Below are 18,627 nucleotides of genomic sequence, written 5' to 3'. Positions count from 1 at the left end.
TCTCGACTAAACCAAACCAAATAAAAAAATAACTTGGTTGAATCACTCTAGGGCCAGTGATGAGAGCACTTACATACTAAAATTCAGACCTTAAAGATGGTATCTTTCCAGGCTACTTCTGAGAGGAATATGGTTTCAGGCCACTGGAATAGTTTTGCCCAACTGTGTATCTGAAGAAATGAAAAACCTTTCTCTTTCTACCTTCCATAAAGCTACCTGTTAATGATGGCGGTGCTCCTGATGGTGACTGATACCTGGAACTCATAATTAATGCTCTGTCTACCTATTTACAACTGAAATGTCAGATTTGATAAAGGGTGCTGCTAGGGTCATGTCTTGAGCTGATGGTATAAAAGTATCTGTTTTAAAAAGTAGAAGGTGCTCTCCTTGGTAGTTGGAGTAGTCTCTGTATAGCTTCAGAAGTTTGAAAATTCCCTTAATATTTTGAAGGGTAGACTTCATAATGTTGTGTACAAATGCAAAATTTGATTTGAAATTGTATTCGTTTTAAAGTGTCACACAAATGGAATATTTTTTTATTTCTTTTCTTCAATCCAGGGAATGCTATTCTGTTCTGCAGATGACTCAAGGCAACAAAAAACAGAAGGAAACCTATTTTCAATTTGAAGGGGGAGTGAAGCTTGGAATAGGAGCATTTAACTTGGTAGGATATATTTGTATCTATACCAGAAGCCTACTCTACAAAGTGATGCTTATTACCAGGTTTATACCACCCCATTCTCTGATTTTACCTGGACTGCTATGCACAGATAGGTCCAAGTGAGCCCACAGGGCTGGCCTGAAAGCCTGATGGCTTTGCATCATCAGACTTTTCACTGGCTCACAGTGCTTTGTTTGTTGCCACTGCAAGATTCAAAACCAAAAAAACCTATTGGATATGAAAGTTTAGGGTAGAATTTCAAGAAACATAAAACTGCAATTCAGAACTCTTTCTTTCTTTCTTTCTTTCTTTCTTTCTTTCTTTCTTTCTTTCTTTCTTTCTTTCTTTCTTCCTTCCTTCCTTCCTTCCTTCCTTCCTTCCTTCCTTCCTTCCTTCCTTCCTTCCTTCCTTCCTTCCTTCCTTCCTTCCTTCCTTCCTTCCTTCCTTCCTTCCTTCCTTCCTTCCTTCCTTTCTTCCCTTTCTTCCCTTTCTTCCCTTCCTTTCCTTCCTTCCTTTCTTTTTGGTGGGGCAGTGAGGGTTAAGTGACTTGCCCAGGATCACACAGCTAGTAAATGTCAGGTGTCTGAGGCTGGATTTGAACTAAAGTCCTCCTGAATCCAGGGCTGGTGCTTTAAGATCTCTTTCTTAGTGAAAAATGATTGTTGCTTTGCAAAGGAGTGGTTGAAAGAGGAGAGAGTTAAGAAGGAAGGGAAGAACTCAGGAGAGGTGATTGGACCTGCATGTCTGAATAGACAGGGTGTGTCTCCATGTATAATCTATATCTGGTTGCTTACTGTCTCAGCAAGTGGGGAGGGAGGGAAGGTAGACAGGATATAATTTGGAACTGAAAACTTTAAATAGAAATGTTTATTTAAAAACAGTAACAACAACAAAACAACAAGGTGTCCCAAAAGTCTTAATGCAGTTTAAAACTATTAAAGCTTAAAACTGCACCAAGACCTTTGGGATACCCTGTCTCTATCTTTGGTTCTTAAATTGATAGGAGAGCTCTGAAACTATTAAAGAAAAACACACAAACCACTTACTATTTGTTAAGTATTTGCATCAACCCAGGAAAGCCAGTTTTAAAGAAACTGTGTTGTAAGTGGGCTTAGAATGAGAAGACAGGGAATTAACCATAATCATTCAGGTTACTTAGAGAATAAGCATCTCCTGGGAAAGTTTCTGATCTTATATTTTTACTTCTTGAGTTTCTTGGTTGCATATCTGCTGCCGTGAAAGAATCATGTAATTGATTGCCTGTGCTTTTTCTCTTGGTGACATTCATTAATCTTCACTTAACTTTAATTTTTCATATTAATAAAAATACATTGAAATCTTTTAATTTCACAGTTGTCTAACACTTCTTTATCCACTTTGTTTTTCTTTCAGATGTTATCTCTTCTACCAGCAAGAGTTCTCCGACTACTGGAATTTATTGGGTTTTCTGGCAACAGGGTATAAATTTAAATTTTAAGTATTCTCAAAGGGAAGACAAATCCCTTCTTCATGGGGCTTATCAACTTAGGGATTTGTTTTAAGATCAGTTGAAGGGTTGTCAGTGATTGATCATATTTTCATTAGTTATATGTGGTTGTCAGTATGACAGCTAGCATAGTGCATAGTACATAGTAGGCAATTGGTAAATAATTTTTACTTGATTAAATATATGAACTAATCTTTTACACTTTTAAAGCTAAGCTTCTACATAAAAATATTTATTATGATGGCCACATGCTGATTTCAGGCTATCCTAGGTGCTAAATAATTTCAAAAATGCTCATAAGGTTCAGGCACTCTATAATATACATGGCAACAGTACTTTACATACCTTCATTCTTATATGTTGTATTACAGTGCTAAATGAGAGAACCCCTTTCCCCCTAAAATTTATTCATTTCAGTGATGCTTATTATGTTTTCCTACTATAGGTTTAGCTATTATAGGGTATAATTAGTTTATATATCACATGTCTCACCCAAATCTTAAAAACAGTTGCTCCATTACAGAGTATATATTCAAGAAAGCAAGCACAGAGAAACTTCTTTAAAGAAGTGTTAATTTCTTTATCACTTTATTTGTATTGTTTGTCACCTATGGGGAGACTGGGAACCAAAAGCCTTAGGGCATTTTTTAGCTTTTGTATCCATGTTCTTCTGAAATGAGTATTGGCTTTCTCCCCTGAAACTGCTAAATTAATTAGTATAAAGTATTTGTTAGACTTTCTTTATACTTTCAAAAACAAACAAATAAGCAAAACTTAGAATATGTTCTTTGGGTCAGAAAATGACAAAAAGTACATGATTGTTGTTGTTGTTGTTGTTGTTGACGTCTTCACCACCACCGTCGTCATCATCTAAACATGAATTATATTGACGCAAACTGTGAAAGTGGTAGAAAAGAACGGATTGATATTTTAAAATTTTTTTATAAGGCAGATAATCAGATTTTTGTTCTCTGTAGGAACTGGGCCTCATACAATTGCGAGAAGGTGCATCTGGATCCAGTTTGCGGTCCACACTATGCAGTTTAACTTTACTCTTATTTCATACTTATGTCTCACTAGTCCTTGGTAAGTATTAAATTGCATTTTGACTTTACCAAAAGTTAGTTATTTTTCATGAATAGAGTAAATCTTTGAGAAAAGTCAGTTAGGAGAAATAGCAGCAGATAATTACCTTGGTAGATCTATGTTTACACGAAGACTGAGAAAGCATCAAGAGAGCAAGCAATTAAGTTTTAATCAGATGTGTGTGGAGCCAAATGCAGTCTGAGAGCAAGGGCTGTTTCGTTTTTAGTTTTGTGTCCCTGGTGACTAGCATAGTACCTGGTACAGAGTAAGTGCTTAATATATGCTGATTGATTGATTAGATTGGTTTACTCTTATTTTTAGTAATAAATGGTAGGCTTTATTCCATAAAGTGTTTGCTTGCTTCTAATCACTAGGTTTCTAAGTTGTTGTTTTTGTTTTTTTTAAACTGGAGCTACGAGCATAAAGTTGAAGGTGATGGTCATGATTGCCATTAAAACAAACAAACAAACAAAATCACATTTAGAATTTAAGAACAAGTTCTTACTTTACTTTTAGTCAATCTGCTGTGAGAAATCTTGTGTTAAAGTCCAATGATACTTATCTTATTTCCCAAGTAGAAATGAATATGACACAATAATAAAAGTTTTTCTCCTTTCATATAAAATTCCCAGTTCCTTAGGCATACATCTTTGCAGTAATGAAGTTTTAGGGGTAGGTTGTAAGCACCTAATGTATTCCATGGAGACTGAGGGTTGTTTTTGTGTATGCTGTGTGTTGAATTTCTAGGCACAGGAGAAGCCAATATTGAGGAAGCCGAGACTCTCCTTGAACCCTATCTTCAGAAGTTTCCAAATGTATGCTCGGTACTTTTAGTGTATTTTATTGTCACAATTAATCAACTGGTCCTGGGATTATTGAACAGGGTTTTTTTTTCCTTTCTCTCTAGGGCTCTCTAATTTTGTTTTATTCTGCAAGAATAGAGCTACTCAAAGGGAATTTTGAAAAGGTAATTAATTTCAGAGTCTCTTCATTACTTTTGATGTTAGTTTTTCCTTGACTTTTTTGCCACTCTGTAAGAAGGAGTATAAATATGTGTCAGGAACACTTGTGATGGGAAGCCCAGGGTAAGAAGCATAGGAGTACATGCACACAGATAGAGAAATACATTTCACTCAACAGGGAGACAGGAGGCAAACAGGAAAAGGGAGAAAGGGGAACAAGAGGGAGGGTAGATTATGGAGAGATTAGTCCTAAGCAAAAAAAAAAAAAACACCCAAAAAACTTTTGACTAAAGATGTACAAAAACATTTGTGGCACTTTTTGTGGTGACAAAGAATTGGAAACTGAGGGAGTGCCCATCAATTGGTGAATGACTGACAAAGTCATGGTATATGCTTACGATGGAATCTGTCATACTGTAAAAAATAATAAAAGACATGGTTTCAGAGAAGCCTGGAAAGACATATATGAGCTGGTTTAGAGTGAAGTGAGCCCAACTAAGAGAACAATTTATATAGTAACAGTAATAGTATAAAGACAGACATCTTTGAAAGACTCTGATTGATGAAGCGGCCTTCTGGCCTTCTGGGATTCCAGAGAACTCATGATAAAACCTGCTACCCAACTCCTGATAGAGGGGTGAAAGATTCAGAGTACAGAATGCAGCATAGTGTAGGGTTTTTTTTTGGACGTGGCCAATATGGAAATGTATTTTGCCTATTTGTAGCAGAGATTTGTTTTTCTTTCTTTCTCAATTGTGGGAGGGAAAGAAGGCAGATGTTTCCTCATTGAAAAAGTAAAGTTTAGTTTAAAAAATAATACTTAGCTACATTGTTTCATTTAAGGAAAGGAAGCTGTTGTATTATTGAATGATTAAATGAGCGGTAGTTTTGTTCTTTTTGTACAAAATGTATGACTTTTCCCATTTGTTATTTATTCCCTTGTCTGATATCTATGTGATCAGTTTTGTAACATTTAATCCTAGGCACAGGTGATATTCCAAAACTGTATTAAATCTCAGGAAGAATGGAAACAGATTCATCACCTCTGTTACTGGGAACTGATGTGGTGTTATACATTCCAGCAAGAATGGCTGAAGGCATATCATTATGCAGATCTACTTTGCAAAGAGAGTAGATGGTCCAAGGTAAGGAGAATGAGTGCACTTACCTCTCAGGAATCACAGTGTGTCCTTTTTGTTTGGTTGAACATCATTTAGTTGAGTAGTGTATAATATCCACAGCTTTACCATAGAGAGTTGATAAAATCAGCAGATAATTGAGACTCATCATGAAATGGTAGAAAGAAATGGCCATGGAGTCAAAATACCTGGGCATTCATCCTAGCTCTACCTCCTACTTTTTTTTCTTTTTAAAGTGAGGCAGTTGGGGTTAGTGACTTGCCCAGGGTCACATAGCTAGTAAGTGTTAAGTGTCTGAGGCTGGATTTGAACTCAGGTACTCCTGACTCCAGGGCCAGTGCTCTATCTACTGCACCACCTAGCTGCCCCCTACCTCCTACTTTTTCTCATCTAAAGAAAAAGTTGATTGTCTTTTTTTAAAAAGTGGGGCAATGAGGGTTAAGTGACTTGCCTAGGGTCACATAGCTAGTAAGTGTCAAGTGTCTGAGGTGAGATTTGAACTCAGGTCCTCCTGAATTCAGGGCTAGTGCTTTATCTACTGCACCATCTAGCTGCCCCCAAAAATTGATTGTCTTAAAAAGAAACTTTATGAATGATTGGGAGCACTGAAATAACAATAACCAATGAATTTCTATTGTTCTTCCACTGAAGCGAACTATTATTTTTGTTTTAGAACAATTAATTGGTTTAGCAGCGTATTGAAACTGGTCATATTTCTCATTTGGTCATATTTAAAAATTTCTGGATAGTCAGTCTACATGGAAAACTTGCACATCATTCTTGAAATACAGTATTATAGAAATGCCAGGAATTTAGGGTTACATTAAAATTGACTTCTTTTTCTTTTCTTTAAAGGCAATATATGTGTTTCAGAAAGCTGCAGTTCTAAGTATGCTCCCAGAGGAAGAGGTGAAGCCAACTGGGGAGAATATTGTGTCTTTGTTTAGGTAAGAAGGATATTATCACTACAATGGGAGACCAGTTGAAGGGGCAGTCCCTATCTATCATTAAAGTGATGTGTACCCTACCAGTGATTCCCCCCCGCCTTTCCTAGGACAGTTCTTCATTTGGAGCAGGAACCCCTAACTTCTTTAGTGCAGTAAAGAGAATTTTACTCCACCTTTTAGCTTTGACCAAGGAAAAAACCAAAGAAATTCAAAGAATCAAAATGCTTATGTTCTGTCTCCTAATAGTTCTGCTGGATTCTCTCCTGCTTTTGGCCTTGTTTTCCATCCTTCTTTCTTTTTTTATTTTGTATAGTTGTTGTCAGTGTGTATATTGTTCCACTTAGGTAGGTTTCACTTTGCATCACTCTGTGTGTCTATCTATCTGTCTGTCTGTCTGTCTATCTATCTATCTATCTATCTAAATATCTATCTCTCTAAATATCTATCTATCCATCTTTTCTTGTATGCTTTATGTTTATCATTTTTATTTTGTCATTGAGTCATTTCAGTCATATCTGACTCATCATGACCCCATTTGGGGTTTTCTTGGCAAAGATACTGGAGTGGTTTGCCATTTGCTTCTCCAGCTTATTTTATAGATAAGGAAGCTGAGGCAAACAAAGTTAAGTGATTCCCCCAGGGTCACATGGCTAGTAGATTATAGCACCATAATATTCCATTACATTATTCAGCTATTTTTGCTATTACAAAAAGAGTACCTATTAATAATCTTGTATCCATGGGTCCTTTTTAATTTTTCTTTTTTGATTTGGTTTTTGCAGTAGAAGTCTTAACAGTGGAATTGCTAGGTCCAGAGCTATCAGTTTTGTGATTCTTATTGAAGTTCCTCTAATAGCACATTATGGGATTATAGATTCAGAGTTGTAAGGGACATGACAAGTCATGTAGTCCAACACCCTCATTTTATAGATGAGAAGTTGTACCTTGCTCAAAGTCACTTAGCCAATAAATTACAGAGCCAGAATTTAAACCATGGTGGTCTGATTTATTTTGTTTTTTTTTTGTTTTGGTGGGGCAGTGATGGTTAAGTGACTTGCCCAGGGTCACACAGCTAGTAAGTGTTAAGTGTCTAAGGCTGGATTTGAACTCAGGTCCTCCTGAATCCAGGACTAGTGCTTTATCCACTGCACCACCTAGCTGCCCTGGTGGTCTGATTTAAACCCATGCTCTTTCCTTGTACCAATTCTATGGTCTATTTCTCTCTCATCCTGTCAACACTAGTACTGATCATTGTCATCATTATTTTTTGCCATTCTCATATGTATGATGATATCCTAAGGTTGTTTTGATTTACGTTTTTCAGATTATGGGAGAATTTGAACATTTTTTCATATGATTATTAACAGATTGTGTTTCCTAGATGATTATATTTTTACTTAAGTGTTTTGAGGATTTGTTATTTCATCAGTTTGGCTCTTCTATTTATGAAGATCACACCCTTCCTAGGTATTTTAGGTGGTCTTTGAGAATTAACGTGCTGGAAAATTCATAATCTTTCATCTAATCTGGTGATGAGCCTCTCTAGACTTAACCAGAGCTGGTCTCTATACAGCACACACATGGAATCCAATCTTGGACTCTTTCTGAAAATATTTCCTACTTGATAGGAACTGCTGGAGCTTGCATAAAGCTATTTTGCTATTAAAAAAAGAGTACCTATTAATAATTTTGTATACATGAGTCCTTTTTTATTTTTCTTTTTTGATCTGGTTTTTGCAGTAGAAGCCTAACAGTGGAATTTTGGCTCAAAATCAGATCAATAGAAGGAAATTGATTCTTATAATGGGCCTTAAACTGCTCCAGGTAAAGCATTAAAAAGGGTTTTTGTGATTATTTTTAAAAACCATAGAAAACTCCCTCTACACTGTCTTCCTTTTCTGCCCTATCATAGCAAAGATGTAGCATCTTTTGTATGATGTAAAGACAGTGTAGTTGAGCAAAAAACCCCTCACATTAGCCGCATCTGAAAATGTGTGTCTCCTTCTGCATATTAATCTATCCTTTCTCTGTCATGAAGTGGACAGCATTCTTCATCTCCATTCCTCTGGAATCGTGGTTAATCATTGTGTTGTTAAGAGTTCTTAAAGGCAGTCTTTAAGGATTGTTAATTTTTATAATATTGATGTTATACTTTTAATCATTTTCCTGATTCTGCTCATTGCACTCTGTATCAGCTCATGCAGTTCTCAGGTTTCTCTGAAATTTTCTTTCTTAATTTCTTAAAGCACAATAGTATTCCATTACATCCATATACCTTAATTTGTTCAGCCCATCAATTGATGAACATTCCTTTCCCCTATCATTCTCTCCCTCCCCACTTACTCTTTGCTACTACAGGAACAGTTGTTATAAATATTTTTGTGATACAGGGCATTCTTTCCTTGATTTCCTTGGGGTATAGTAGTGTTGTGGGTCAAAGGGCATTCATGTAACATTTTGGGTATAGTTCCAAATTGCTCTCTGGAATGACTGGACAAATTCTTTCCTTCACCAACAATGCATTATCATGCCTGTTTCCCTTCAGCCCCTCTAACCTGGGCCTGTGTTTTCCAAGGCTTTGCCACTGTAGTTAAGATCTGGCTAGACTTATCACCAGGATGGCTTCAGGGAAATGAATCTTGTGGCCATAGCAGCTCTCAGAGCAGATATTAAGCTAGAGCAGACTTGCAACACTGGAGGGAGTACCTATCCCAGGGAGTACTGAAGCCAAACAAGCAGCAGATAGCAGAAAGCAGTACCTGCCCTCAAGGAGTGCACTTTCTCATGGGAAAGGCAGCAGGTAAATCCCTAGGTATATACAAGGTACATGCTGATGAGGTAAAAGTAATGTGAAAGAGAAACTACAAAGTAAAAAACAATACCATCCTATCCGTCTTCATTTGAGCGATCCTTTTAATTCTGTGGCATCTTTTATAGCATGAGAAAATGGTCTGTCACTTTGTGAGGCAGAATACAGACATTCTGCCTGTCTAGAGGCCCTCATTTCTTTAAGATTGATTGATGTGGACTAACAATAGATAATACATAACATGTACTTAAATTAGTTGACAGGTAGGTACTCTTTGAGTTGCTTTATTCTACATATGTTTATCAACTTGGCAGGTGAATATAGAAGATCTATTAGCATGCTATTTCCCTTTTCTGTCGTGATACATATGTGATTAAATAAAGAAAATTTGGAATAATTTCTGAACCTGGTAGAAATTGCTGCTGTTTGTAGGGTCATAAGTATATTGCTATCTGTAAAATTGCTCTTAATATTAGAGACACTAATATATTAAGTAAAATGATGATAACACATAGCCTTGCAGATATTTGGTTTTTAATTGTCCTTTCTTTTTTGTTTTGTTTGTGGGTTGGGGATAATTACAGACAGGTGGAGGGCTTGAAGCAGAGAATTGCTGGCAAGTCTATCCCAACAGAGAAGTTTGCAGTGAGGAAGTCCCGGCGTTATTCCAGTGCGGCATTTCCTGTAAAGCTGATCTTACCTGCTCTGGTAGCCACCTCTATTTCTTTTCACTTGTGTTTGAAGACTAGAATAAACTTGCATTTTAGTGGAAGCAAAAACCATTTTCCATCTAGTTTTTGTCTAGCAATTCTATTCAATTTCATACATTTATTTTATTTTATTTTGCTTTTTTGTGGGGTAATGAAGGTTAAGTGACTTTCCTAGGGTCACACAGCTAGTATGTGTCAAGTGTCTGAGGTCAGATTTGAACTCAGGTCCTCCTGAATCCAGGGCTAGTGCTTTATCCACTGTGCCACCCAGCTGCCCCAATTTCAAACATTTATAAAGGATTTCTGTAACTTTTAAGTTCAGGTTGGTTTTTCTGTTTAAAAAATGCACAGATTTTCTTAATGGAAGCTGCTCCTCGAAAGAAACTTCTTCAAAAAATTATCACATGTAGTTGTAAAGCTTTAGGAATTAATCACTCACTCTCACACACACACACACACACACACACACACACACACACACACACACACACACACAAGTTGGAGAAATGCCAGCCATCAGCAGCAGTGTTGAGTTTAGGCCCTGTGGTTTTATTTTTTTCCTGGGAGTTGCAATGGGAAATCTTTTCTTCCTGAGCTTAAAGTGTTTGAACGATTTTATGCTAATTTAAATGTATACAGGTTATCTAGCTAGTAGAATTTTGTAAGAAAGTAGTATGTGATGTGTCCTTTTTTCCTTTTTTCATTAGTCTATCCTTTGTGAGTTACTGTGGTGGCTATTTGAGCTGTATAAATTAAATTTTATAGAATTGAATACTTCTCAATTTTTAACATCTGTAAAGATGATCATGAGGTACTATGCAGGTGTGAATTAAGGTTCACAAAGGACTTTCCTCCATCAGGCCTCTGAACAGTCCTACAGGTGTCAGTATTACAGATAAGGATACAGATGATGTTAAGTGACCTAAGATTATACAGGAAATATCTGACTGAAGATTCAACCTGAGGTTCTCTGATTTCAGATCAGTAACAAAGATCAACAGTTTTTCTTAATCCTGGTTAGAGTTTTGGTATGGCCTTCTCAGGAATCATCCAGTATGGATCCAGTACTGATTCCAGTAGTACAGGCTGCTTGAGATTTTTTAGCTAAATCATTTCCACTTAAACAGTTAACACACATAATTTAGTTGTTGCATGGTGTAGTGAAAAGAGTGCTAGGCATGGAATTAGGAAGACCAGCTTCCAGTCCCAACTCTAACACCTACTTGAATAACCTTGAGCTAGGCAGTTGATTTCTTGGGATCTGTTTCCTTATCCATAAGATACTCATTTCAGTCATCTGTGATTGTATCTGTGCATGTTCTCTTTCCCCTGAAAGGCTGAAACACTTAATCTATGGTCTTAGAGAGTTGTTGTAATGCAAAAATGGATTACACTGCAACCACCTTGATGTTGAATCGCTTTGAATTTAGCCAGGCTGACCCTCAAGATGGCAGATGAATTGTCCCAACTTTAACCTTTTCCAGCTTGATGGGACATGCCAGAGTTTGTGCTCCATTAGCTTAGCGTTTGAGAACCAGGTTACCTGCTAGGTTATATTGGCTTCATCCACCATTGTGGAAGAATGATGAGATCTGCACCACCCTGTTCACAGGGTTGTTGAGAGAAAAGTACTTTATACTCCTTAAAACAATGAAGAAATGATCTACCCACCTCTGCAGTGTTTTAGTATCAGGCTATAATTCTTGAAGTAATTAGTGATTTTAAGTGTACAAAGTTCAGCTGCACACACGGATTCCTGATGATATATTGTTTCAGTAGATGGATTTTTTTTGGGGGGGGGGGATTATCAGTTGTGTGTGTGTGTGTGGATGTGGATGTGTGGTGAGAAATACTTGTTCCCATTATACTTTGAAGGGATATTACAAAGATTAGCTGGAATGACACATACAGTACTCTCTAGACCTTTTAAAAATAGTACTATTGGGGGCAGCTAGGTGGTACAGTAGATAAAGCACTGGCCTTGGATTTAGGAGGACCTGAGTTCAAATCCAGCCTCAGACACTTTGATACTTAACTAGCTGTGTGACCTTGGGCAAGTCACTTAACCCTCATTGCCCCATCAAAAACAAAACACAAATAGGATTTCAGGATGGTTCTTGGTTGTGTGTGCTTCTGTCAGGTGTTTGAATAAAAAGCAGTATTATTGTTCAAATAATTTCCTTCCACTAGAAGGTTGTCTCCCCACCCCCTTAATTCACTAGAACTTGTTTTAACAGACTTTTTCATATTTTATTTTATAAAAATAGATTAGGCCAGGGTCACAAGATTTATGGGATCATTGATTTAGAGTTAGAATTAATCTTAGAGATAATCCGACTTGTTTGTGGTTACATAGACAGACAATTAGTAGGGTCAGGATTCAAACTCGGGTCCTTTGAGTTTAAATCTCATCCTCTTTTCATTGTAATACAGTACCTTCCCAAAAGTGTAAGAAGAGAAGTATGGTGTGATGGGGACAGCCTTGAATTTGAATCCAGCATCCTACTTAACCTCTCTGGCCCCCAGACAACTCTTAGACAAAATGCAGAGAGGTCCTATATGCCGGGCTAAATCCGAAATATAAAATTAACCAGAATGCTCAGTTTTGTACATGGAGTCCTAAGATCTGTGTTCAAATCCTGGCTTTAGGCTTTCATTGGAGAATGAGGAAGGTTAAACTAGATGATCTCAGAGGCCCTTCACATGTGAATTCTGTGATCCTCTTACCCAGTTCTCAAGTGAAGTTATCTTTGCTCCATTTATAGTTGCCTTCCTTTTTTATTTCTCAGTGGTCTTTCCCCTTGCCAAACCTGGGGGCACGAATAGGGAATACCTCTCTTCTACCAGATTTCTCCTGCTGTTTCTTTAGCTGTTGTAACCACTGTGTCTGCTCACTGTTGCCAGACATGAGATTCCCCCCCACCCCTTGATCTTATGTAACTGAATTAAAAGCATGAGCTCATCCAAAAAGTTTGACTTGTGACATTTTAAAAATCACTTGTTTTTTGCTTTCATATTCTCCTATGTGTACATAGCTTGATCTCAAATTATGACCAGAAAGTAACTTACAGAAAACCTTCAGTTACCCACAAGTGCTTGAGGACTGGGTAAGAGGACCACAGAATTCAAATAGGAAGGGACTTAAGAGGTCAACTCATTTAATCCCTTTCACTTTACAATGAAGACAACCCACTGGCCACGTGTACAAAACTCTGGGCATTTTGGTTAATTTAAAATTCAGATTAGCCCTGGGGTGTAGGAACCCATTGCAGTTTATTGTCTTAGGTTGCCTGTGGGCACTGAGAGGTTAATTGACTTGTGTAGAGTATGCTATTTACCTGTATGTTAATTACCAATCTGTACATTTATTTCCCTTTTTTGTGTACAGCTTTTCTAAAATGTATCCCTGTCACAATAAAGTTCTAGTGGATGCCTGCTGATCGATCCATCGATCGGTTGCTATAACTGATTCTGCTTAAATGAAACATCCCAAACGTCCTAGCTCTGGTCTGGAGAGGAAATAGTGTAGATTAGGATGAATGTATCCTGACTCTAGGGCATTCCCTGAAAAGTGTTAGTTTTTGTTCAGTTTCCAATGAAAGCTGTTTATTTGTAACGTTCCCCATTTTATAAAATTATAGTTCAGCAGCCACAGCACATGAGCTACTACTTGCTGTATTAGATATGCATAATTATTGTCTCTAAAAGAATTTTCAGAGTTGGATTCAGTTTAGTTTTCAGTGCTTTAAGTGAAGATGTTTTTTTCCCTGCTGTTTTCCTCAAAAGCCTCTTTTCCAATTTACTGCTTCTCAGTTTTAAATCTTTTCAGAGAATATGTTACATTTTTCTTTTCTTTAGTTTTTTCCTGCTTAATGTTTATATCCTTCAAGTACTTTCAGATATAAAAGGAAAATATTTCCAGGAAAAAGCTCATTTGTTCTTTGTCAGAAAAAATTCTCATCTCTTGGCCTATTAAATGTAACCTGCACTGAGAGAGCATTAGTTTACATTTTCATGAGCTGTCATTTAGCCATATGGTCTTTAAATAAACTAGTTTTCCACATATTGGATTACATTACTGGGCTGCAACATGTTTTAATGATATAAAAGAACATGAGCCCAATAAAATATTCCTAATGTTCATTTCAGTGAATTTCTTGGAAACATTTTATATAAACAACAGGCATAGATTTTAAAAATGTGTTAAAAATCATCAACAGAAATCCAGATTATACAGTATCATTTATTATAAAAGATCAGTTAAATATGATTCTTACCTCTTTCCCTTCTCTCCCCTCTAGGAAATGATGTACATCTGGAATGGTTTTACAGTAGTGGGCAAAAGACCTGACCTCACAGAAAATCTCTTGATCACCATTGAAAAAGCAGAAACAGCTTTACAAAATGAAACAAGTAAGTATGAAAGGTAAGAACATGAAAGCTGTATCTCTTTCCTTTTATCCTTCCCACTTGTATTTCTACCTCATTTCCCAATGATCTTAATTCATGTGTGCCGCAGATGAACATTGGGAGAGAAGAGAGGAAATTGAAGTGAAGTTCTCCACAAGATTCTGGTTCATATGAATTGCATGACACAATTGTTACTGTGTTAGAGCACCTCCAGGCAAATTCTCTTTAACCTGGATTCTATTTGTCTGTGATTTCTGTGAGATGTTCTTGGGGCCTGTTAGAGAATCTTGGATTTCTGAAGAGCAAAGAGGATCTTATCCAAATTTAAATGTTCTCCCACTTTGGAAGGATAGTTAACTCAAATTAGTTCCATGTCTTAAGGAGTTGTCTTTGATAAATTCCATGGATTATTGCCTTCATATTCCAACAGCCTCCAAATCATTTTGGTAATGCTACCAAAGTAAAGAGGTTACCATAAATACTAAGGCTATTCTAACAGCGTAACTACTTAGGTATGTGGTTATATCACTTGAAAATAAGATTTAATTTAAATGGTCAATATAAAAATAGTAAAAACCACAAAATGTAAGAAATTATTGGGGGAAAAGTCATAATTTATAGATTACAGCTGTCAAGTGAAGCTTCTTAGATGGTAAAAAAACAAAAAACAAAGGTACTTGAGGATCTCTGAGATGACACTTTGATTTGGTCCAAATTTCAATTTATAATTTTCTTGAATGTAAAAAGTTAACAACTAACCAGATCTAGTTCTATTTTTATAGATTGTAATAAATGTGGCATTTTGGTTGATGGATGAAAACTCAGTTCAGATGCTTTTCTTAGTCTTAAACTGCTTGAACCAAATAAAAATGGAAAACTGGTATATATTCTCTCTGCCCTCAATTGCAACACTTAGAAAAGAAAAAAAAAAACAACTAGTGGTGATCAGAATCAACATAGGTTCACTAAGAACATTAAACCAAAATATCATTTCCAGGCAGCTAGGTGGCGCAGTAGATAAAACACCGGCCCTGGATTCAGAAGGACCTGAATTCAAATCCGGTCTCAGACACTTGACAATTACTAGCTGTGTGACCCTGGGCAAGTCACTTAATCCTCATTGCCCCGCAAAACAAAACAAAACATCATTTCCTTTTTAAATAGCATTATATGATTGGCAAATCATAGGACCTTTATAGAGATGTACATTATTTAATGGCAGCAAAGCATTTAGTAGTGCCTCATGGTATCCTTATGAACAAGATGGATAAATGCAGACTACATTCACTTAGATGGATTTGAAGCTAGTTGAATAACAGTGGTGAAAAAATGCTGATTAATGTATTGATGTTAATCTAGAGTGAAATTTCTAGTGATTCTAAGTTTTTAGTGATATAGGGCTAAAGCTCTATATTTGGCTCTCCACTATTCAACATTTTTTTAAAAAATTAGCAACTTGGATAAAGACAAAGAAGGTATGGTTATCACATTTATAGGTGTAGACTATAGATAGTACATTGGATGACAGAATCAAAGTTCAGAAGTACATCAGTTGCCTAGAATACTGGGTTGAAACAAACAAAATGAAATTTAGCAAGGATAAATATAAGGTCCTGCATTTTTTTTCAAAAAATGAATCGTACAGCTATAGGATGGGGGAAGTACTTGAATAGAAGTTAAAGATAAAAAGATATGCAGGTTTTAGTGGATTGTAACGTGAGCCAGCAGTGTGATACAACAACTAATAAAAGCTAGTGCAAACTTAGGTTTATTAAAAGACATCAAGAGAGATGGACCTTGTCCTACCATATTCTGTACTGTTGCTTGGTACCAATGAGTGAGAACAGCAGTCAATCTTATTAATCATTTAAGTATGCACTGCATATTTCCATTAGGCTGAAACTATTCTACATATTTACACAATTATAACTTCCAATAGTATGAATTTGGATACGTGGGACCATTCACAGGAATCATTATTCACACTCAGTAGGATCTAGCTTTAGTCAGAACCAATTTGTAATACTATGGTTAGTTCTGGGAGCCACATTTTTAGAGAAGGTCTTAATTAAACTTGAGAGTATTAATATAAAAGTAACCAGAAATTATCTGGAAATTATGTTAAATGAAAAATATTTGATGGATCTGGACATTTTTAATCTGAAAAAGAAAAGACAGGGTTGAAGTGAAAGTATATAATGGGAAAGTAGGAGTATAGTAATTCAGTGCCACCCCAGAAAGCAGAGTTAAAATTTAAAGAAAGACAAATAATGGTTTATCATAAGGATTTTCCCAGTACTTAGAACTGTTCAACAATAGAGCAGACTCTCTTACAAATTAGGGAGCTCGTTATCACTGGAGTTATTCAGGTAGAGTCTAAACCATTTGTTAGGGAAGTTGCAGAAGGGATCCTTCACTGGGTTAAAAGGTATACAAAATCAGGGGATCTTAACCTTTTTTGTATCATTTTTGGCAATCTGTTAAAGCCTATGGGACATATTTTTTAAATATGTAAGATAAATTACATATTATTACAACAGATACCAGTTATATTGAAGTAAAGATATGTTTTTCCCCATTCAAGTTCACAGACCTTGTTAAGTCTATCCACACACCCTTTATGGGTCCATGGATCCCAGATTAAGAACCCCTGGAATAGATATAATCTAAAGTCCCCATCTCCTTTAAGATTATATGATTCTGTAGACCCCAAGTGGGCCACTGAGCTTTGGAACCACAAAGGAAAAATAGCCATTGATGAGCCTTTAACCCTATCCAGTCATCTCACAACTAGGATCATTGGTCACAGGGAAGACCAGGTAAGAGATAATGGATGACGCTATTCTTTTTCTGAAAAAATTGAAAATAAGTCTACTGACAAATAGATTATTAATGTCACCTTGTATATGAAGGACAAAGAATTTACAAAAGAATAACTCTACAACTAAAAGAAGTTCCTTTTTTTCTTTTTTCCCCACTCCCTTTTCACAGAAAAGTTACAAAACTTCAGTACCATAGCTGGGCTGGAGCTTAGATAGAATAGCCAAAAAATTGAATTGTTCATCTGCAGGGATTGAGCAATGGACATAAAAACAATCCCTTTGAATTCTGGGCTACAGGGAAGCACGAAGAAGAGAATGCAACAAGATGCGAGCTCACAAAGAGGAGGGAAAGAGTTTCACTGTTTGGAAAAGAGTCATATGAAAGTATGTATAAGTGCAGATTAGACTCTCTGAAGACGACACACTTCTTCCTCTGTGGTGTTTTCAGCTTTATAGCCCTGTAACAATACTAATCTGACAGATCTGTCATATTGATGTAAAACTGTCAAATTAAAAGAACTTCCCCTCGACTCTCATGCAAAATGAATGTAAATGCATGACATTTCACAGAACAAATAAACGACCATATCAACTTAGAGTTCAGTTTTTAAAAAATCAGTTTTACAAAATCTGTGCAGTCTCTTGGATAAATTAACTTTCGATTCACCTAATTTGATCACATTTATTGTGAATATACAGTTTTATAGAGCAGAAACAAATCACATAGAAATGGTATTTGTTCCTGGCCTTGGGCATTGCAACTGAATTAAAATATTCAGTCAACCACAGTGGCTGTGTGTGTGCACGTGTGCGTGCATGTGCAGGTATCATCACTGCTACTAATACTACTGCTAACAACTACTCCCATTTGTAAAGTTGTTTAAGGTTTATAAAATCCTCTTGTCATAACTACCCCTTGAGGTTCTGGTATTATACTCATTTTATAGACAAAACTGAGGCTAGAAACATTAAATAAAACTCATGACTTTTATCTTCAGGTCCCATTCCCACCCCCTCCATCCTTCAGTATTTAACAAATGTGGCCCATATTTGACTCCCTACCATCTAAAATATCTGTACTTTAAGATCTGAAAGGTATTTTAAGTGTACAATCTTATTTGATTCCCAACAAATTCATCAGGTGGGTGCTATTATTATCTCCATTGAAATTGAGAGAGAGAGAGAGAGAGAGAGAGAGAGAGAGAGAGAGAGAGAGAGAGAGAGAGAGAGAGCACACATTTAAGTGACAGAATTTGAGAGTAGATTCAAATTCAACTCTTCTTGACGCCAGGTCCACCACTTTATCTACTATACCACCTAGCTACCTCTAAGGCACTTACAGTGTTTGCTGGATAAATGAATGTCCATGGGGTGGGGGTGGGGGGGTAGAGAAATTTTTTTTCACTGAGTGAAAAGTATCCTTTATTAAAATATCTCCCCCCACAAAACATCATTTAATTTTTCTGGAAATAGAGCAATAACTAATGTAGTTTTTTTCTTTCTTTCTTCTTATAAATTAGTTCAAAAGAATAAATGTCTAATTGTGAAATTTCTATTCAAGGCCTGGGAGCACTCCTTTCTTTCAATGGGCCTAC

The 18,627-nt window shown here is 36.4% G+C and overlaps 1 protein-coding gene across 3 annotated transcripts in view; it reads left to right on the top strand.

Annotated features, from left to right (window-relative positions):
* TTC39B (tetratricopeptide repeat domain 39B) overlaps window positions 1-18,627 on the top strand; it is a 142,242-nt gene that overhangs the window by 101,743 nt on the left and 21,872 nt on the right. For 2 of the 3 annotated variants that reach the window (XM_043962534.1, XM_043962543.1), the window contains 9 exons: window positions 559-664; window positions 2,054-2,119; window positions 3,125-3,233; window positions 3,981-4,048; window positions 4,141-4,200; window positions 5,179-5,340; window positions 6,190-6,281; window positions 9,675-9,798; window positions 14,102-14,213. In XM_043962534.1, coding sequence (XP_043818469.1) covers window positions 559-664; window positions 2,054-2,119; window positions 3,125-3,233; window positions 3,981-4,048; window positions 4,141-4,200; window positions 5,179-5,340; window positions 6,190-6,281; window positions 9,675-9,798; window positions 14,102-14,213 — 899 coding nt within the window. Of the gene's footprint in view, window positions 1-558; window positions 665-2,053; window positions 2,120-3,124; window positions 3,234-3,980; window positions 4,049-4,140; window positions 4,201-5,178; window positions 5,341-6,189; window positions 6,282-9,674; window positions 9,799-14,101; window positions 14,227-18,627 lie in introns of all 3 variants that reach the window. The other variant, XM_043962551.1, reaches the window with a different exon arrangement.

This window comes from Dromiciops gliroides, chromosome 1 (assembly GCF_019393635.1).
Source record: "Dromiciops gliroides isolate mDroGli1 chromosome 1, mDroGli1.pri, whole genome shotgun sequence".
NCBI classification, from domain to species: Eukaryota; Metazoa; Chordata; class Mammalia; order Microbiotheria; family Microbiotheriidae; genus Dromiciops; species Dromiciops gliroides.
Note: the sequence above shows the minus strand (reverse complement) of the source record. Positions and strands in the feature narration are given on the sequence as shown.